Source organism: Sander lucioperca, chromosome 1 (genome assembly GCF_008315115.2).
Source record: "Sander lucioperca isolate FBNREF2018 chromosome 1, SLUC_FBN_1.2, whole genome shotgun sequence".
NCBI classification, from domain to species: domain Eukaryota; kingdom Metazoa; phylum Chordata; class Actinopteri; order Perciformes; family Percidae; genus Sander; species Sander lucioperca.
The window spans coordinates 13151219-13173765 of NC_050173.1; the positions used below are offsets into that span (position 1 = coordinate 13151219).

The 22547-nt window shown below is 41.8% G+C and overlaps 1 protein-coding gene across 2 annotated transcripts; it reads right to left on the bottom strand.

Annotated features, from left to right (window-relative positions):
• Window positions 1–1943: 1943 nt before the first annotated feature.
• nefma (neurofilament, medium polypeptide a) lies at window positions 1944–22141 on the bottom strand. Of its 2 annotated transcripts, none has more exons than XM_035998984.1 (4): window positions 22096–22141; window positions 6040–7171; window positions 5098–5222; window positions 1944–4468 (listed from the first exon to the last, which is right to left on the bottom strand). In XM_035998984.1, exons 2-4 carry the CDS (start codon window positions 7096–7098, stop codon window positions 2818–2820), a joined length of 2835 nt encoding a protein of 944 aa, XP_035854877.1. In that variant the 5' UTR covers window positions 7099–7171; window positions 22096–22141; the 3' UTR covers window positions 1944–2817. The 2 variants fall into 2 exon arrangements, with proteins under 2 accessions (XP_035854877.1, XP_035854881.1); XM_035998988.1 differs by lacking the exon at window positions 22096–22141 and having other exon boundaries at window positions 1944–3309; window positions 3535–4468; window positions 6040–7262.
• Between the last annotated feature and the right edge of the window lie 406 nt (window positions 22142–22547).

Sequence of the window (22547 nt, forward strand, 5' to 3'; positions counted from 1 at the left end):
GTCGTGAAGTCAATGTTAAAGTCAAAGTTTGCAAATATTAGCTAACATTAGCTAACATTAGCCACCAACATAAGCTTAGACCAAAGCTGGAAGTAGAAGCTAAACCCCTGGGAGTAGGCTACTGAAATGTGTGTGTGTGTGTTTGTGTGTGTGTGTGTGTGTGTGTGTGTGTTTTCTTTAAAAGTTACATAGTCAGTAGGCGATATTTTTTACTTTTTAACATGCCATCCCCCCATCTCCATCCCCTATAGTAGCCTAGTTGAATATGTTAGTCTTGTCTGCCAGGTTTGTGCAAGTTAGAGTCTATGGCCCGACCATGGCTCTGAAATATCAGTAACCTAACTGTGCGGTGTATTGCTTTGTGTGCCTTCTATCCTAATCTTGTGGGTTCCATGTCAGTGCCTGCTTGTACTGCATAAAGTCCCACAAAGTTGAAAACAGTGACTGATTACCAGAATAAGGCACACATACACACACAGTAGCTACAAGTATTGTATGCTATTACAGTAACAAACTAATGATGATGATAATGATTACTTCAAGGGTGTTTTGTTTTATCACGCCATTTACATGTGATACAAGATGACCCATAACCTTGTTTTTGCAATAAACTGAAAGACTAGTAGTAACACTTTATATTCTGTTTAACAAGTACATCCATAATCTTCTCTTATGTGATAAGAGACCATAGTCACAACCTGATGCACATTATCCTCTGACACCTGGCATCACCGAGCAGCCACTCTGTTATTTTGCTCCCTTGGATAGTAGACGTTAGGTGTAGACAGTCTGCAGCAGCAGCAAGCTCCCTGCATCAGGTATGGTGCCTGCATACAGCCCTGGTGGTGGGTTTAAAAAACTGATTGTGTAAATCATTAGACACTGATGCAGTGTTATTTCTTTGCACACAGCTTCTGAGCACTGACATCTGCCATATTTTGCTGTTGACAAAAGAATAAAACAAAGACACTTGGTTAAAACCTCGTTCAGCAGCACATCAATCCAATCTAAAGCGGAAGAAATATCTTTCAGCGATTTACCCATAAGCCGAGAAATATCTTGCCCATCCTTTCAGCGAGGTCAGTCAAACCTTATCACACTCCAAAATTAAATATCCACTAAACATGTCCAGAAAATGATTAATGGCATTCATTTAAAGGAAATCCAATAACTTTTTTAATTAAATTAGATAACATAGTTCACATCCTTGATTGATAACCTAGTTTTTTTAAATAGCATTATTGGCAAATTTGGCAATATTAAAGAGCTGCTTTTGATTATAAGACAATATTGGTCTAAATGTTAATCATAAATCGTAATACAGCATACATTTATGTGGCCACTAGAACTTAGTGTGAAATCTAAAATGATCATATGGGGTAAGGGCTGAAAAAAATGTAAATTTCTTGTGGTTTTTTATGTTTTATAAATGTAACATTACCTTTTAATATTCATTAATACTATCTCCACAGATTGGTAGCAGTAATAACAAACCATTTGAATGAGTATAAGTTAGATTAGTTGACCACATTAAATCACATGGGGTAATAAGACATAGCCTAATAACTTTTTAAAATTAAAGCCATTCATTTCATAACTAAACATTTATTGTAAAGCTCTTTTCTGCCAAGTTGTAATACTTTCAACTACTTACAAACTACTTAATATAACTAATCTAATCTAAGTGTTGATATATGTAGGTCTATATACAATTGCAAACAGAAATTTAAAAAAATTATATATTTTTGTAATACAATACACATTTTTGGTGGCACTAAGTGAAATAAATGGAAATTTAATTAATTCATGGAAATAAAATAATGCCTTAATGTACTGTAGGATAAGTATATTGGCCTAAATTGGTACATGTTTGCCCTTTACCCCCCTTCAATTCTGACACTGGTTGCAATACAAATTGACAAGACACAATATTCTTTTTTACTTTATGACATTTATTGAGCAAATGCTGCTGGGAAATCGTTCATGATGAGTAAAGTCATGGGATTGCAAACAGTAGCACCTTATTTATTTCTGTATTTAAATTCAAGTCCATCCTATGCAAGGATGCATAAATCTGCACATTTGCAGTTTTTTTTTTCTTCAGTTGCACTCAGGTAAACATAACAGACACTGATAAGAAGCATGTTTAAGGCTAGTAGTTTCTTCAGGTTCGTTAAGCTTTAACTGCTTCAGTTACTGGATGTATATGGTCATTTGTTTATCATATCACTGCCCGTCTCTTTTATTCTCTGTATGTTGTGTATTTCTTGTTAGTTTCTTTTTGGCTCAGTTGGTATCTTCACATGCCAAGTAAGTTGTCTTCAGTAAAGTAGAGGACCCTCCCACCTGCCTTCCCATCCCCTTTCTTAACCGTAATAATATTTCTCTCACTCTCCCACCCACATTACTTATATTCCTTTTACATATTTACTCTTTTTACAGTGTATTTCTACCATACATAACATACAGATAAGAGAGGAAAGTACTCCCCTCTCCTGAGCTAGCATGCAGAGACCCCCCCTCCCTCCCTCCCGTGAGCTCACCCGTGAACTGCAGAAAGAAAGAAAAAGAGGATAAAATGTCTCAGTCGCTTGCGCCTGACACGTCTGTAGCGAAGCCCCTTTAAAGCTGTCTCTCAACATGCATTTTTGAAATTTGTAGCATTTGAATTTTGGCTTCTCTGTATGATTTGTTTTGTATGAGAGTGGTTTTCTTTATTACATCGCTCTAGCTGTATGATTTTCTTTGTTATGTTAGTTCTGGGTTGATTTGCTTGCCTTCGTGTCCTCTCTGCCGGATCAGCCGTCTGGAGTCTGCTCATTCGGCCTCCGTCACCTGCTTGATGGACTGGGTGGAGTGCTTCTCGGTTTTCTTGGTGGAGACCTGCATCACCTCCTCCACCTCCTCCTTCATCGTCTCGGTCACAGTGACAGATTTGGTCACATGCTTGGATCCGTCCTCTCCGGTGGTGATTGTCTCCACGGTTTTGGTGATCACCACTTTCTGGCTGCCATCTTCCTTGGACGGGCTCTCGTCCACGCCATTAGCGATCACGTCGCCTTCTTTCCCCTCGTCCTTCTTCTCTATCTCTTCTGGGCTGCTCTTTTCTAAATCGCCATTCATGGCAACATCCTTCTTTTCTACCTTTTTATCTGTTGAGTCGCTCTTTTTCTCTGATTTCTCTTCAGCAGCTTTAGGGGCCTCAGGCTTGGCGGTCTCGGTCTTTGGGGATTCAGCTCTTGGAGATTCAGGTTTTGGGGATTCAGACTTAGGGGACTCGGCTTTTGGGGAGCTAGGTTTTGGGGATTCTGACTTAGGGGACTCTGCTTTTGGGGAGCTAGGTTTTGGGGATTCTGACTTAGGGGACTCTGCTTTTGGGGAGCTAGGTTTTGGGGATTCTGACTTAGGGGACTCTGCTTTTGGGGAGCTAGGTTTTGGGGATTCTGACTTAGGGGACTCAGCTTTTGGGGAGCTAGGTTTTGGGGATTCTGACTTAGGGGACTCTGCTTTTGGGGAGCTAGGTTTTGGGGATTCCGACTTCGGTGAGCCTACTTTGGGGGACTCAGACTTCGGAGATGCAGGCTTTGGGGATTCAGGCTTTGGAGAATCAGGTTTTGATGCCTCAGTTTTGGCAGCTTCCTCCTCCTTTGCCTCGGGCTTTGCAGCCTCTGTTTTCGGAGCTTCTGTCTTGGCTACAGCTTCTTCTGATTTGTCGTCCGCTTTCTCATCCTTTTTGCCTTTGTCAGCATCCTCTTTTTCCTCTTTCTCATCTCCGCTTTTGGATGCTTTCTCACTGCCTGCATCTTCATCCTGATCGCCGCCCTCCTCTTCGGCACCAGCTTCCTCTTCTCCTTCTTTGTCTCCGGCCTTCTCTTTGTCAGGAGTGGCTTTAGACTCTGGTGCTTTGGAGCACAATACTGTCTCCTCAACTTCCTCATCTCCCTCTTCTCCTTCCTCACCTTCCTCTGCATCATCCCCCTTTTCCTTATCCCCTCCTTCACCTTCTTCTTCCTTCTCTCCTTCTTCACCGCCTTCTCCCTCCCCCTCTTCTTCCTCATCGCCACCTTTTACATCCTCCTCCGCCTCCTCTTCCTCCTTAGCGGGTGCACTAGAGCTAACTTTGGCTTCAGTGGCGGCTACAACTTCCTCTTCCTCGCCCTCACCCTCTTCTCCCTCTTCCCCTGCGCCCTCTGCTTCCTCTTCCTCTCCCTCTCCTCCCTCTTCCCCCTCGCCCTCTTCCTCATCTCCTCCCCCTCCGAGTGTGGCAGACAGCTCTTGTGCTATCTCTGCCAGGGCCTGGTCCATTTCAGACTTTTCATCTTCCACCCTCGTCTCCTCGATGATCTCCTCCACAAACTTGTGCTGCACCTTAAACTTGGGAGGCTCTGATTTAGAGATTCTGGTGGGGGTGACTGCCTGGCGATAAGGGAAAGTGCTGAAGTGGGTCTCCTCGCCCTCCAGGAGTTTCCTGGGCAAAACAAATGTATACATTTAATAATTAATTTGTTACAGAGCAGGGTACACATTTTTGTGAAATGACTGTAAATGTTATTTCTACTTTTGAAATGTCAAATACCTGCAGTGGTGGAGGAATTTCTTTTATTTAAGTAAAAGTAGCATAACTACAGTGTAGAAATACTCGGTTTTAAGTAAAAGTCCTGCATTCTAAACTTTACTAAAGTAAAAGTACAAAAGTATTAGCATCGCAGTATACTTAAACTACCAACAAGTACTCATTATGCAGAATGGCCCATTTCAGAATAATACAAATTATATTATTGGATTATAATTAATGATGCATTGATGTGTTCATGTTATAATGTTGGAGTTTATTTGAATTATTTCATATACTGCTGTGCAGCTTGATATATAATAATATATCATCATGTATTTGTTTGTGTTTTTTTTGTTTTAAGGATCTGAATCTGCAAAGTCAGTTAAGTTATAAAATAAATGTAGTGGACTAAAAAGTTAATATGTTCCCTTAAAATGTACTGGAGTAGAAGTATAAAGTTGCTTAAAATGGAAATACTCAAGTACCTCAAAATTGTACTTAAGACAATGTATTCTACTTAGTTACATTCCACCACTGTATACCTGTATGCAGCAATCTCAATGTCCAACGCCATCTTGACATTGAGCAGGTCCTGGTACTCGCGCAGGTGACGAGCCATCTCCCATTTGGTGCTCTTGAGCTCATTATCCATCTGGTGAATTGTCTCCTGAGGAAAAACAGAGCAGACACGATGCAAGGCTAATTAACTACAACAGAATGACGTGCAGAGCAAAGCTCCCTTCTCTTTTGCAGATAAATGTATGCAGCTCTGTTCATGGATTACCAAGAACCATGGCGGCAATTGTACAAAGGCTTCCAAAACCTTTTTCGAATTGACCTTTAAATTAAACTCAATCCCTGTTAATTTATTCCGCTTTTTGTTCTCTGTGCACATTTGTATGAACTCCATAGACTTTGTGCACCAAAGGCTGTTGCTTTAATGTAATCTGACGCAATACAGTATACTCTAGAGAAGTTGAATGCCTCTTTTTCAAGGACAGTCTCCACACTTGTCAATACAACCCCCCACCCCCGCCCCAAAATGTCAGTGGTGTGATGTAGCTCTAAGGACAGAGCCAATGAAGGCATCGCCTCTGACTCAGCAATACAGAGAGGGGTGGGGGGGGGGGGGAGAGTCTGCTGCAGTGTCCCCCTTCTTTAACCATTTCCTGACACTTGATGCTCATAGCAATCATTACGCAGCAGAAAATGTGTCAACACACGCCCTTAACTGTAATATAGAAAAGAAAATATGATCCGTTTCAATGTTATTAAGTAAGTTTTATATTTTTAAGTCCCTCACATAAAAACTGCGTCACTTAGATATAACAAATGAATGAAATATTTAGTGGATTTACTTCATCTATTCTCCGAGTATGAAGTTTTAAACAAAAAATAAAGTAGCATATACTATTTTAACGTCTACTCCAACTATCTGCAGCCCTTTACGCCCGGCTGTGCGGCTGCCCGGAGCTGTTTCCTACCTGCAGGCTGGACAGATCGCTGTTGTGGCGGTCCTCGATGTCATTCAGCTGCCTCTCCAGCGAGTCTCTTGTCCCGCGGACGGACTCCAGCTCCACCGTCTTGGACTGCAGCTGGCGGCGGTAGTCGGATATCTCATCACGGGCGGACTTTATGGCGTCCTTGTTCTGCTCCGCAGCCTCGGTGAGCTTGGCGTAGCGGCACATGAACCAGTTCTCCACCTGCTGCAGGTTCTGGTTGGAGTGGCCCTCCAGCTCGCAGCGGATCTCCCGGAGAGCCTCGGTGATGTCTGTCTTCTGGAGGTCTTGCCTCTTCATGGTCACCTGAGACTCCTGGATCTGGGCGATGAGCTCGCTCACCTCTTCCTCGTGGTTGTTGCGAATATAGGCGATCTCATCCTGCAGCGACTGAACTTTCTTATCCAACTCCGACTTCACCAACTTCGAGTCCCCGGTTTCCTTCCTCAGGGCGCGGATTATGGCCTCTGTCTCCTCCCGGATGCGAGCCTCTTCGTCCAAGCGGTCCCTCAGCCGCTGGATATCCTCGTCGATATGGTCGGTGTCGAGCTGGATTTGCGCCTTGTCATGGTGGATCTGCTCCAGCATGGAGCGGAGCTCCTGCAGCTCCTGGTCGTAGACGTCGCCCAGCTGGGAGCGCGACACCTGCTTCTGCCGCAGTGCCTGGATCTCCGACTCGATCTGCGTGTTCTGCTGCTCCAGGTAGTGCACCTTGTCAATGTAAACAGCAAAACGGTCGTTGAGCCCTTGAAGTTGCTCTTTCTCGCTAGATCGCTTGTAGTCTCCGTTCAGGATAGAGGTTTGACTATAATCAACGCTGTCGGCGGAGCTGAGCACCGTTGAGCCGTAAGCTCGGGACACCGGCATGTTCACGCTCCTCTTGTAGGACGTGGTCATGGTGGAGCCGGGGCTTGCCCGGGACCAAGACTGGGAGCGAAAGCCGCTGGAGGGGGTGCCACCGGAGCGGCTGTAGCCGTAGCCGGTCGTCCTAGTATCCATAGTTCTCCTGAAGGGGCTCCCTACCGTGTCCACCGGGTAACTCATCCGGTCAGACTACCGGGGATGTGAGCAGGAATGAAGGGGGACGGTGCAGGGGGTATATGTGTGTTATGTGTGTATGTGTGTGTGTGTGTATGTGTGCAGGTGAGGAGTGTATGGCATTCACAGCGACTGAGAGATCCTCTGCCTGCTCCTTTTATATCCAAGGCTCTGTCGATAACGAGGCAAGTCCAAGCAGTTTAGTTTCGTCCATTGACGGAAGGGAGGGGGGGGGGGGGGGGGGGCCATCCCCCTCAGGCAGTCTGCTAATGGTCCGGGGTCGCGTTCAGTCTGATCCACGTGTGCTCCATGCGCTACGTGGGTGTCCAATTTAGATAGTAGGCTATCTATCTATCTAAATAATTTGAAGTAAAAAACAGTCTCACATCTATTTAGTCAGACCCAGATCAAGATGTGAATTTTAACGTGACTGATGTTATGAAACAATCCTTGCTGAAATGGCCCTGTCATTTCAGCACCATGGACAGCGACCAGCAAAACAGCAGTCATTTCCTCAGCTGAAAAACCATTTCTTTCTTTCTTACAGCTTATTGAAGTGAACTATGAATTCATGAACTTGAACGACCACACCATGGCAGCTTTCAGCTGACACAAAGTCTGCGGACTGTGAAGCCAAGCTTGCCTAGTCACTTTAACTTCTCACAAGATTATACCAAGTGATTGTTTATGCTTGTTTATGTGTGTCCCCTAGTCTTCTCCACTACAGTACATGAGTGTGTGGTGATTGTGGAGTTGGTATAATTTCATATGAATAGTAGAAATGTGTATGTACTCATATATGTACCTGAGTCATTTGTCCTGTTACATTCAAAGTAACGCAAGAGAAATGCCGAATGTATTTCTGTTTAATCGAACTCAGATCGATCTATAAATGATAAATTCATGTCTATAAACTAATTTGATTATATTCACTTTGGTTAACATCTGTGAAACATTAAAAGGTCCGACAGCCTGTCGCACAACTGCAAAACTATTAAGAGAGGAAGTTGTACAGTCTACATGTGGATGCTTTTACCTGCAGAGAGTTGTAATACTGGGACATTTTCTTATATATTGCCTTGTATAGTGGAGCACATGTACTTATTGTGCATTCCTGCATAGCTTTACTGTATAGTGTTAACATGTGTAAACCACACAGACGCAGATGTACACGCTTTCCTTCCAGCTTTCTGTAGGATCATCACTATTGTAGGTGCAAAGCCACATGGGATTTGTGGGATCCATTTGCTGAGGCATTTCCCCTGAACAGTGAAGCATCAGTGCGGGCTTGCCGTCTGGTGGCTTGACCTAACCTCACCACTAGGTTATTGATCTCCCATCAATCTTGGTGTTTCACTCTAATCTCAGGTCACTCCGGTCAATGCGGAAACGATTACCAATTGTTGGAGGTAATGCAGCAAAAACACTATCAGCTGCATTAGTGCTTTTTGAGGATCCATTATGTGTTTTATTCTGTCAAAATTATTACAACACTCCTCAACAGGTGCTCAAGATACACAAACTTGTACATATATATTACATTTCTGGTTATTATTCATACTAGTTAAGTGGCAATTCTCTCACTCTGATCTAAATTCCTGGAGAAAAAAAAGTATTCAAGTATGGTACAAGTCAAGGTATCACCTTTTAAAAGCCTGCTTGTTTTGGTTGCAGCATGTGAGTAGATAACTCATTCTGTTTTTCAACACTGACTTAGACATTTCCCATTAATCACCTGTCTACATTTCCTTGTCCCCCTCATTGGCTTTCTACTGCAAGCTTTAGTCAAGCAGAGCTAATGCATCAGGCCTGGCCAATTTTAGATTGCTTCAGAGACATAAAGGCAGACAGAGAGAGAGAGAAATAGAAGAAGAGCTAGACAGAGAGGAAGCGAGAGACGGTCACAATGACTTTCTCCTCGTGTGTGTGCATGTCTGCCTATTTTAAGCACTAATATGTATTGTAAATGCTTAGACTCCAGCAGCCGCACCCACAGTTCTCCTCACATGCTGATGTTACCGTGTCCTTGACCACTACTCCGTGAGTTTTAAGGCCCCCTTGCTGGCTGCAGGAGTTTTAATACGCATATATTTCATTGTTGGGCGGTTCACTCGGGACTTCGAGGTGCTTTTGGATGCCCTACGAGGGCGGCGGTGGTGTGATGTACACGGCAGAGTGAGGGATGTGTGGGTTGGGCAAAAACAGGGGAGTCATTCAACATCAGTTCTGGGCTCCAGCGCACTGCAGAAGGGTTGGAGCGTTTTCAAATGGCACTGCAGCAGAAACAGGCTCTGTAATAAAAGCAAACAAGATCATCCCAGGCTGTCCAAGCTGTTCACCTGCAGAGACCAGTCCACAGAGAATGCATTCCCCTTCGAATGAGGTCAAGCCACGGGCGTCTTTAGGTGTGCAGGGATATGTTGTTATGTGTTGACAGAAAAATACAAGGACAGCATGCTCTTTTTAGTCCAGTGGATATACTGTTGAGTGGCACATATAATCAGTTCAATGTTTGTTAATAGAAGGATAATAAAGCATATGATACATATATTCCAAAAGCATCCTTTGATTATAAACAGTCTGTAGGAGCAGGGCTGTAGGATTTCAGGTCAAGTCCCTACAAAACGTTATTATGATATTATTATATATTCTTTTGGATAATTTCTTTTTTTTAGTCCTTTATTAAATTGAACAGCTGAAGACAGGAAAGGGGGAGAGAGAGGGGGAATGACATGCAGCAAAGGTAGCTAAATGGACCTAAATAGCATTTCCTCCTATTTAAAGCGAGACTTTGTAATCTTTTGCTATCCAGCAGCCACAAGTGACAACTAGGGTATAATGGTAAATTCCAATGTACCTGAAGTGTAACTGTAGCACATGAAGAAAATACTCATGAAGTCAGCAAACTGTAGTTTCTCAAACAGTGATGTTACTTAGTGTAAGAACATTTTGTTTTCACGTTTGCTCAATTAAAGCTTTGAATGCAGAACCTTGTAATGGAGTAGTGCGCTACTGCAACTTTAGAGTGAGAAGCAAATGCGGGAACCTTAATTAAGATTTACGTTGATGATGCTCAGCCCACCACTGGGTGAGGCCAGGAGATTAATCCACGTTGTAGTCTGCAGACTGATCTTATGAAGGGGCGTATGTATGACACGCCAATTCGTGTTATCAAGACGCATACTCGCTTTTCAGCGTGTTTATCAACGCCATTTGGCCTCCATTGACTTACATTACCTTGCGATTGCGTCTGAATTGATGCAGGAGCGAGTAGTATGAAAGAGCGAAAATCCGCGTAGGGAGGATGGGTCAAACACAGGACTTTCACCCAGAAGAGCGGGGATCATGTCCCGCGTGTCACGTTTCCTTCGTGTCCCGCGTGTGACGTTTCCTTTCCACGTTTGTTCTTTTCCTAAACCCAACCTCATTCTTCTTTTCCTAAACCCAACCGTAGCCTCGCGATAACACACCACGTGGCTATAGAAAGTGGCGTGTATGTTTACGCTGTAACGTTGCAGACTGCTGTCCGCTGTACACAGCGTAGACATACACGCGGATAGCTCAAAATGCGTACAGATAACACGCCACTTGGCTTAAGAAAGTGAAAATGATATCACGTTGTTGTCTGTGTCAAAAGCGTGATTGCTTAAGACAAGCAACTTTAGTTGAAATGTAAAGAATGTTGTTTTCTGTACCGCAGCAGTATATTGATGAATGTAAACAATAGTTAGCAATTTTTTGAGTAAGCTTTTATTTTTTATTATACACGACACACTACTGTATACACACAACCGAACACTACACCCACATTTGATCTTTGAACATCTCAACTGGACAACATGCCCACATACCTAAACAACAGAATAGGTTGATTGGCAATAACTCCCAAAACGACATGTAGATTATGAGCATTCTTCTATTAATACCTTTAGCAATAGCCTATGTATAGTATATATTTCATGAAACTAGCCCGTGTGTGTGTGTGTGTGTGTGTGTGTGTGCATGTGCATGTGCGTGTGCACTGCAGTCAGCCTCTTAAGGAAGACAGAGAGGACAGTTTTGGGGCGACTGCAGGTGGCCAGACAGAATGACTTGTCACATACACAGCCATAAATACTGAGCTGCTCGAGACAGCAGTTGAAACAGTGTCTACTTTTCCCTCTTCATCTCTGCTGCTCTTGTTATCTGTTGGGTTGTCTTCCTCTTTATCAGCATCCTGTCTTTTATTTCTTCATCACTTTTCACTCAGGTTTGCTATTTACTAACTTTATTTACTTTATATTTAATTTCTTTCTTTCTACTAAGTCCTTATCTTTTTTGCTATCACGTCCTATACTTTCCATCTGTTCCCAGCTCCCCTCTGACTTCCTCCCTCCCTCCCTGTGTCCTCCTTCCCTCCTCCTCTCTGCCTCTCCATACGTCACTCTGTCTGGCTTCCAGTCACCATAGCGGTTGTCTCTTCTTGTTCACCGTAATAACTTTATCGCTTTTCCACCCTCTACAACACTAGCATCCATCTGGCGTGCCTGGCATCACATACCTTTAGTTAGGCACAAGCAGTTGTCACGGAGACGTCCTTCACAGGATACAGTACCTAAACACAATGGTCACCAAGGACATAGCTATGTCCTGATGCACCATTAAACCTGAGGTATTGTGTGCTTCCATAATGATGTTTTACAGAATGATAAATGAAAAAATTATAACATTGACATTAAATGTACTGTAAAATAACTTTTCATCCCTATGTTAATAAGATGTGTTTGCAAGGTTTTACTACATCCCATTGTGCATGTGTGTGCACTTCAGGGCCTTGACATTGAAGGATTTAGATTATTGCATGTTCAGCTGCCATTTGAGGTCCGTTGTATGTTGATTAACATTTTATTTCCCAGAGTTTTTCACAGCTCTGCTGATGCACATGTTGGCCAAAACATCTATGTAGGATTTTGTTTGTGTTAAAGTGCTCATATTATGCTTTTTTGCTTCTTCCCTTTCCTTTATTGTGTTATATATCTTTTTGTGCACGTTATAGGTTTACAAAGTGAAAATGCCCAAAGTCCACTCCAAAAGGACTTACCATCTTCCAGAGACAAAACACTGTTCACAAACTGCTCCAAACAGCTCTATTGTAGTCCAGCTTTTACTTCCGTGACGAACGTGCGTCACTTTGTAACACACGTTATAATGCTCGCCTAGCTGCACACGTGGCACGCCCCCATACTCTGCAACTGACTAGCTAGCAGTGCTGACCTAGCTTTTGCACATGTGCGACTACCAACAAAGATGGAACAGAAGTGAGATGCCTCACTCTGTAGCTAAAACAAAGAGCTCAACACACAGGGTGAAAAGAGGAGCTGCAGCAATGTGCAGTACAACAAAAATCTGGTGTTTTTTGAAAATTAAATCATGTAAACCTATTCTGGTACAACCTCTAAATACAATTATGAACCTGAAAATGAGCATAATATGAGCACTTTAAGAGAAAAATATTTTTGACGCTGAACCTAAAGATGATATTGTCTATGTATAAATATCGCCCTTGAGTATAAAAAATCTAGGAATGTAGGAATACTCTAATGATGAAATTGACTCCTCCTATCATAGTTTAAACCTCACTGACCTGCTCGTGAGTCATTATGACTGTGAGTCACTATGATGCTGTGCAGCCAAACATTGTTAAAATTCCCACAACTTTATTTTTGAATTGTAGTTGAGATCCCAAAATTTCCAAAGATACAAAATATGTCTGGCTGAAATTTGTGTGGAAATACGTATAAAGTTATGTGCAAGACTTCTATAATATTAGAAAAAGCACTGAGTTGTGGGTGTTTCCCAGTAATAACATGATATATTGTTGAGCTAAAAGAACACAACCGATGTGTAAGTAATTTTTAAAACAGCACAGCACTAGTTTTAGCAAACATTATTCAAACAGGAGTAAATAGTGCATTTATAGGACCCCCCTCAAGAACAAGATGCTATCCTTCCAATAAATTTAAACTTGTTGGGGGGTCTATTTTCAGCTGTGGCTTAGTATATGTTAGTGAATTACTTGTAATTATGGCAGCAAGCATGTCAGTGCCTAAAAGTGCCATCTAAATGGCAGAAATTCACTTTAAAGTATAAACAAAATCTTTCTCAGTAGTGGGAAGTAACTAAATACATTTGCATGTACTCAAGTACTGTAATTATGTACAATGTTGAGGTACTTGTACTTTTGCAGTTTTTCAGTTTGCAAATATATCCTCCATCTCTTTATAATTCAGAAAGAAATGTACTTTTTACTCCACTACTTTTATCTGACAGCTATAGTTACCAGTGACTTTGCAGATGAAGTCATTTTACATGCAAAACATTTCATCAGCCTCTAAAAGACGATATGTTATTAACTAAAGTGTGTAGAAAATAGTTGAAATTAGCCCCACCCCGACCAACAGTAAAATCCAATAATGTAATGAATATAATAGTATAACACAATGAATAGGGCAGCTTTGCATAAATAGTACTTTTACTTCTCATACTTTTGTGACATATTTATACTTTTACTTAAGTAAAGGATCTAAGTACTTCCTCCACCAGGGACTCTTCTTTTATGGAATCTAAGCTTGTAGTCAAAGAGAACCTGTGTGAGAAGCACAAAAAAGATTTCTTATGATGAGCATAGGTTCATATAACTTAATGATTTAATTGTGCTTTTAGAATGTTGGTCTCATGGATTTCTTAGACAGAAAGCGCAAACAATTCACATTTTAAGTAAAAAAAAAAACAAAAAAAAAACATGTGTCATGTGTCCGAATTTATGTAACAAAGAGATTGTTGGCAGAAGAATGATCGTGGCAAACTGAGTCTTTAAACCATCCAACATTTGTGATGGAGATTAAGACTTGAGACTGCAGCATTCTGCATAGGTCAAATCTCTGCTGGCTGTTGAGATGGATGGGTGAGAGGTGTAAGGTGAGGAGGATCAGATGAGGTAAGCAGGGTGGGACAGGCTGTAGATAACTGTATGGGGTGATGTTAGTGGGAGGTGATGATGTCATCAGTAGTGGCATGGCAGAAAAAGAGCATCAAGAGTGTATGTGTGTGTGTGTGTGTGTGTGTGTGGGGGGGGTGCATAGGAAAAAAGAAAGGGAGGGGTTAGGATCTGCAGTTTATCTGCAATGCATCAGTAGCTCTCTCCCTCACTTTCTTTCGGTGTGTGTGGATTGGGCAAATGCAGCGTCTTTTCTCGGGATTCTCTGTGGACGGCTCACAGAAATAATACTGTTCCACTTTCTCCTCGCACAGGGAGAATGGATGGCAAAAGCCCAAGAACTTATGTTACACATACATTATGAGACACACAAAAAGAAGTCAAAACAGATTAGACTTGTGTGGAGCCCCACAGCTTTGAGACTTAAGTTTAGATAATTTGTCGTCAGGAGCTAGTACTTTGGACACTCAAGCATTATTCATGTGCACAAGTTAATAATGAAAACAAGACCTACTTACAAATCATTTGTCCCCATGTAGAGTTTTGAAACGCAAGCTGAAAAATAAGTTATCTCTTTCCGTCAGTACTTCCTCAGCAAGGGAAACATCAAACTTTCGATAAAATGTCAACATTAGTTTCAATCTGTTTCCTTTTAATAAAGTCACGCGACAAATTATATGACAAACAAAGCGGGAAGCGTGTTATAAATCTGTTGGCTCCCTGAGTGCAAAACCATTTTACAGCACACACACACACACACTTTATATTCCTCTAAACCTTATATATATTCCAGTGATTCATTTTGTTTGCACTTTATGCAGCATTGGGTGCTACAGATACATGATTTATAGTCCAGCCTGATATTCATGTATGTATTATGATAATATTTACTCTCACCTCACGTCACCATCAGTTACTCTGAGAGCTTTATGTGTTCTTGTTCTCTATGATCACACAGCAGCTATACTCTAGCAGTATGATTAGCATGGCCTTGAACTTCATCTGTGAGTACAGTAACACTCTCTAAGTACAGTATACAGCAGTGACGGACTGGAATTTGGGCAAATGCCAGAAGGGCCACCCCCCTATGGGTCACTACTGATCATTTCTCTTTGGTTAATTTTAAGTTATAAGTAACTTATAAGTAATGCAGCTGCAAATATTCAAGATAGTACTGCGTCAAAGTGCGTGGAAAGATACACTCGGAAGGCAGAGTTACTAATTTCCAAGCTAGGTTATTGACAAAAATAGGGCTGGTGTGTTCCAAATGCCAGGGCTGTTTTTTGATCCCAGTCCGTCACTGGTATACAGCAGCCTAAGTACGAGATTTGCATTAGGGTTTCATTGTCCATATTTAAAGTTAGGGTTAGGGTAGTCTCGCTTTGCCAGACCTTCCTCCACAGCGCTGCGGAGGACGCTCTGGCTAGTCCACACAGCATTCCGGGATTGGAGAAAAACGTGCTCTGGTTTATTAGCATGTCTTTAAACCAATCACAATCGTCATGGGCGGCGCTAAGCACCGGATGGAGCAAAATAGCCTCCTGAAGGAACTTGTTTTGGTGGAACGTGTGTACGTTCAAAAGTTCGTCGTGCAACAGAAGCTGTCTGGATTTACCCTGCAGAGATCTGAGGAGCTGTTAACCCTAGTCCTCAGAAATCAACCGGAGTTTAAAATTCCAACACAAAGAAAGCATAAGGTAACGGACATCTGGCCGAGAAGGAAATGTGGCGGAATTTCAGGCGGCACCGGAGCAATCCTGAAAGTGGAAGGTCGTGGATATAGACTAGGGTTAGGGTGGCCAGTGGACTGCTGTTTTATCAGGATTTAGCCACGGATTTTAATGATGCCATTAGTCATTGAGACATTGATTTCCTTCAGCAATTATATTTGGGTTAAGGGTTTCTTTTACTACAGTATGAAAGTAAAGTTAGGGGAAAGTGAATATGAGTCCTTAATTAGTTGAGGTATTAAAAAATGAAAGTGACAAAATCACTTAGGGTTAAGGTTAGGGTTGATGGATTACCTATCTCAACTCTGCTTGAGTGGAGAGTGTTTTTAGAAACAACAATTTTTACTCTTGTTTCCCTCTGTGTGGTAGTAGTACTCTAACAGTATAGCAGCAATGCTTTGTCATATCTTCAGAGCATATGGACTGAAGTACTTTAAAGCACTTTCTGCCACCTTTTGCATGTTTGTGGCGGCGTCCTCTTCCTCGCTCTGTAAGCCCCTGTTGTCCCTGAACCATGTGTGTCAGCATGTATTGTGCGGCTGTGTAAGTTGTCAATATGTCCCAATGTCATCGAGACAAATTCGTTTACACATGTTGTGCTTTGCAAATAAAGCGACCTGATGTCTGAGGTGAAGATCGCGTATCGCGCTGCTGCAGGAAGCTGCTGTAGTTGCTTTTCTTCAGGGTCACTCAGAACAAAAGGAAGATCACATAAACACACATAGTACATATTACATGGTAACACTTTACAATTAGTACAATTCTGAATAGATATCAAGGGGGTAAGCGAGCATCCGGAAAGCGTACCTCCTATGGGGAGATTGTAGGCTAACAAGCCATCACCTTCCGTTAGCATTCCATTGACTCCCATTCATTTTGGCGTCACATTGACAGCGAATAACTTTACATCTCAAGCATTTAAAGACTCTATTTGTCCATTGTTTATTTCTAAAGAAACACAGCAATGTATAAAAGGCTCCATTACCTTGTATCTCACGTTATGGTCCCGTAGCAGATGTTTTTATAAAAATAGTCTAACGATTGTCTCATAACCACGCGACTTACTGTCGCACAGTAGAAAAATTACCGTATAGTCAGGAGAAGCTCTCAGACAGTTTCGACTTACATTAGCTGTTTAAGTTTAATTACTAATGTTAACTAGCATTTTAGTTAGCAATAATTAGCCTGTGCCTATGTTATCTCCTTACATATACCTACGCTCTCCGTCTCTGCGAGATTCGGAATGATTGAGATTTCTCTTGGCACAGCTACCAGAAGACTTACAACTTTCAGACAGGCTGGTCACGTCACATCTATGTCGTCAAGCTCAGCCATCACCGGAAAAGTGACTTCACTGATCTTCGTCGAAGTATATGGCATCGCTGTGTCCATTCTTTTACTGTCTATGATAGATATCAGGAAACAAATGAGGAATGAAGGAGGAACCATCTGCTACTGAACCATTAGTTAATGAGCAACTCCCAATCAAATGTTATGGAGGTGGTTGGAATGGTTAGTTTATTAAGAAATGAGTGAGGAACGACTTGATAATTGATGAATCATTAATAAATATTTCCCTAATAATTCATAATGGAGGAATATATAGTAGATAATGATGAGGGACAGCACAAGGGACACAAAAAGGCTAAGTAGTCATGAGATAATGATGAGGTAATGAGGAACTACTTAGTAATAGTGGTCTAAATCACACGTTTTATCACAATACGTTATTATATAGAGTCTTAAGACAACAATACAATATTTACTGATATCACAAAGTCTGCCACGAAATGATTTCAATCGATTCCAATTCAGGGGCCTGCGACCGATACCAGACAATACATGAGCCCATTTAACACAATCAGTTATATATTTACAACTAAACTAAAATATGATTTGACAATTTCATTACTAAGATCTTCCAGACATTTAAATTAAAAACAAACTACTCTGTTTAATAAAAAAGAATAAATATAAAGTGGGAATTTCAAAATAAAGGCGCATCTTAAAGATAACTATGTATCGATATTTTCACTTTGTATCGATAATATTGGATCATTGAAAATTGAATCGATATATCGATACAGATTGATGTATCGTTACACCCCTACTTAGTAACAATTCAGTATTATGTACCACTTTACTTGGGGGACACAAAAAAAACAGTAACTAATGTTTAAGTAATTAATCAATAATAAGTCGTTGCTAGTTTTGTGCGGCTCAGCAGCTTAATTAGGAACGACTCATTAAGAAAGTGGTGTGATCTGTTCACAGATATTCACGAACTGTAAATTACTTAACGATTTATTAATAGAGGATCTCCCAGCCTGTTCTTTAGTAACCCATCATTATCTACTCTATAGTCCTTCATTAGGAATGATTAAACGATTCATCAATTATCAAGTCGTTCCACACACGTTTCTCGATGAATTAATCATTAACTAATCATTAGCTACTTTATAAAATTTGATTATGAGTTACTTACTAAACTAATGGTTCACTAGCAGTTAGTTTCTCATCCGTTCCTCATTTGTTTCCCAATAATATACTCAAAATGCTATGTACCTTATTGTAAAGTGTTACCTTGCATCCGTGTCTTTTACTCTTTATGTCTCACACATGCTGACACGGTCTTGCCTCACGATGAGTCTTAACATATCTAAAGCTGAAGTCAGCAGCTTTTTTCATCTGAAGGAGGAAGTGAACGATCAGCGGAAGCCGAGCAGATCAAACTGAATTACCCCACTGAGGGTGAGCACTGTGAGACCCCTATGGAATTATTTCATTAGTGTCTGTTTTTTTACTCTCTGTTAACAAAATCAGACGGTGTTCATCATTGAAGAGGGTTGTTTTCTGAAAACACTAACTCAATGGCCTGAAAGTTCTTTTTATACAAAGAAGGAATTCAGTCGGCAGGTGGGTTGGCCTTAAAGGAGAACTCCGGGCAATTTTTACGTTAATCTTGATCGCTATAAGTATGTGAGTACTGTCGATAGCAAAAAAAACGAGCCGAATCGGTGCTAGCTAACTGGAGCTGCTGCAGCTAATGCCGAGAGCTCCCGTTAGCTAAAACGGCAGTTTTGGGGGCATATCATAAAGAGTGCCTTTGTGCCTCTTAACAGACACAAAATGCAATTAAAATGTCTGTGCAACATGAACAGGGCCCTTACACGACAACAAGATGCGTTTTCAACTCAGATATTGTTTAAATTCACCTACCCTGTTAGCTGCTAGCTGCCGTCTGGGATGAGTGAGTGTGTTCAGCCAGGCTTCGGTAATAATCATCAAGCAGCAGTTCCCTGTGTATTTGTAGCATATATATCCATTTTGTGTGCGATCCATCTGCCGTTGGTGAATAGTAGTCTCTGCAGTGGCGAACTGTGTGTTAGTTGCCTTAGCCAGGCTAGCAGGGCCGACCGGCATCCTTCTAATTCCTCCCCGCCTTCCTCACCTGCTGCGGCCGACAACAATCCACGGGCGCCCGCTGGTCTGGTGGATGTCCTCCAGAGGACAGTTCATGCTTTCGCGGCGAAATTTTTGCGGCGAAAAAAGTTTAATTTCCCCTCAAAAATAGGTAATTGAGCACTGTAGTGGTTATGATCATATCAGTGACTATGTAACTACATGGAAATGGGACAAATGATGCCTGGTTCTTGTAAAGTAACAGCGTTACAGAAGGCTAGCTGTAGTCTTGCGCTGAAGTCCCGTGGGATTTCAGTTGTAGCAGGAAAAGGTAAACAGCAGTGTGCAGATGGAAGCGTGGTGTGAGAAGAGTGAAGAGCGGAGGTGTTCACAAGGGAAGAAGCTTGGAGTAACCTATGGAGCTAGAGCTAGCCTTCAGTAACGCTATTACTGTACAAGAAACAGGCATCATTTGTCCCGTTTCCATGTAGTTACATAGTCACTGAACTGTCCTCTGGAGGACATCCACCAGACCAGCGGGCGCCCGTGGATTGTTGTCGGCCGCGGCAGGTGAGGAAGGCGGGGAGGAATTAGAAGGATGCCGGTCGGCCCTGCTAGCCTGGCTAAGGCAACTAACACACAGTTCGCCACTGCAGAGACTACTATTCACCAACGCCAGATGGATCGCACACAAAATGGATATATATGCTACAAATACACAGGGAACTGCTGCTTGATGATTATTACCGAAGCCTGGCTGAACACTCACTCATCCCAGACGGCAGCTAGCAGCTAACAGGGTAGGTGAATTTAAACAATATCTGAGTTGAAAACGCATCTTGTTGTCGTGTAAGGGCCCTGTTCATGTTGCACAGACATTTTAATTGCATTTTGTGTCTGTTAAGAGGCACAAAGGCACTCTTTATTATATGCCCCCAAAACTGCCGTTTTAGCTAACGGGAGCTCTCGGCATTAGCTGCAGCAGCTCCAGTTAGCTAGCACCGATTCGGCTCTTTTTTTTTTGCTATCGACAGTACTCACATACTTATAGCGATCAAGATTAACGTAAAAATTGCCCGGAGTTCTCCTTTAAGGACCTTTTGGTCCTGGTGCCGTAGGTTGCCAACTACCCAAGTCGTGCATATGATCCTGTCTTCAGGAAGAGGCTTTATAAATGCCAACTAACCTGCTGAGACAAAGTTCTGTGTTTGAGAATGCTGAAGCTGTCAGGTCTGACTCTTTTTGCTTTATCTATTGAAGTAAATGATCCATCCATCTATCCTTTTCTCACTGTTCAAGGCACACTCAGCAAAGCAAACGTGTGTTATTTAAACAACATTGTGCATTTTAGTTAACAGTGTTTATTTCCAGAGCTCTATCTATCTCTAACAGTGTTCATTTCCAGAGCTCTATCTACTGTATCTATCTCCAAAATCCTGGACCGTCTTCAGTGGTCTGACATCATGTTTTTAATTTGCAGAGTCTTTTATCACCCTCCTTCTCTGCAACCCTTCTCCCTCCTCTGCTGTCTCCACCTACACAGAAGCAGATTGACTGTTCCTCTTTTTATGTCTCTATCCTCCTCCATCATTTATTAGACATTTTAATGCTATGCCCTCCGTGAATCGTCTCTTCAGTATCCGTTCTTCAGGAAATTACCTCAATGCGTATTTTCTGATGCGCCAGATGAGAAGAAACCAAGAATTAGAAGAACTTATTAACTTACAAATTACATTTGTCGTCATTGTCTGTCTAACTGACAGTTGTGCAGCCACATATCCAAATGACTTGGGAGAATATACACACAAGAGGGTGGGCCGTTGTACACCAAATGTAGTAAATTAATTGTATTGTTTTGGAGAATACTGTCAGCGCAAAGTGTAAACACAATACTGAGTTGAAATCATTGTGAGGGAGAAAGAAGCTTCAAACTGTTAAGGTTGTCTTTGTTCGACTTGGATGATTCACCTGAATCCTACTGATATGACTCAGCAGTTGTGAGTGTGTGTTTCTATATGTGTGAAATATATATTTATATGTACATATTTTTTCACTTTTCTCGGTCTTTCACAAGGGTTTACTTTTTTCTGTCGATGGGATCCCTTAAAAGATACCTAACAGGTCAGGGATCTCAGTCTAAGTAGCGCTAACGCACCTTAAAGGCATACTATGTAACTTTTCCCTCTTCGGTCCCCCTACAGGTTGTCTCATTGGAACAGCTCGCACGGCTGTAGTTCCAATGAGACAACCTGTAGGACCGAAGAGGGAAAAGTCCGATGGCAGGGATTGACAAATAGGTCAGAAACTGACAGGTTTAATAACAGAATTGTTAAATGTAAATTGCTCAGATACCCTGCTTCAACAATGTTTTGCTTTTAGAAAATGACACTGTAACTTTAATGCAAGATAGTTTGCAGCATGTTGGTAGCTAGCAACCCTGAAACCACAGGTTTTTAAAATAATTTCTATTTTTGTCTTTTTATTGCCCTACATTTTTGGCTTTTATGAACTCTTTTGTGCCTGCATGCTCATAAATCAGTGGAATGCAGTTTTTACTTTGTTTCCTTTGAGTCGTGACAGCAGCTGCTCCAATATGAAGCAGAGGGAGGTAACATTTTTAAGGAGACTGCGTAAAAATGTTGTTTATGTGGTGATAAAAGGAAATTAACTTAATTCCAGTGGAACAGCTGTATGTTGTTTAGTATACGTTATTTCTGTCTTAATTTATGTGTAAGTGCATCTTTAAAAACCCTAATGGCTGCATCAAGGAAGAATTAAGTTGTCTGTGCTACAAATAATACCACTTAATGTGAAAGTGTGGTGTGTTGTTTGTGCATGTGTGTGGTAAAACACACCATGGGACATGAGTGCGTGTGTATGGGAAAGACAAAACGTGTGTGTGTGTGTGTGTGTGTGTGTGTGTGTGTGTGTGTGTGTGTGCTATAGGTCTGCCTCCAGTTATTTTAAGCCATTCCAGTATTTCTCTTAGACTTGTCAATGAGCTGCTAAAAAAGCAGACTGAGGCGCAGAGAGGAAAGTGGAGTCATGCTGCAGAGGTTGAGCTGCAGAATCATGATACAGCTGAGTGAGCGAGGGAGAGAGAGAGGAGGGAGGGGGTAGAGCAAGGAAAAGAGAGACAGAGAGAAGGAGAATGGAGAAAGGTGGATGTGTGTGTGTGTGTGTGTGTGTGTGTGTGTGTGTGTGCGCTGTAGGGATGCTATCTATCCATTTAGAACTCCTTACAGATCTATCTGTTGCTGCAGCATGAATAGAACATTGTTGCAGTGAAGGTGATGGTCTCTGTCTATACTGTCGCACTGTTGCCCTCCATAAGTCCTCCTATCTAA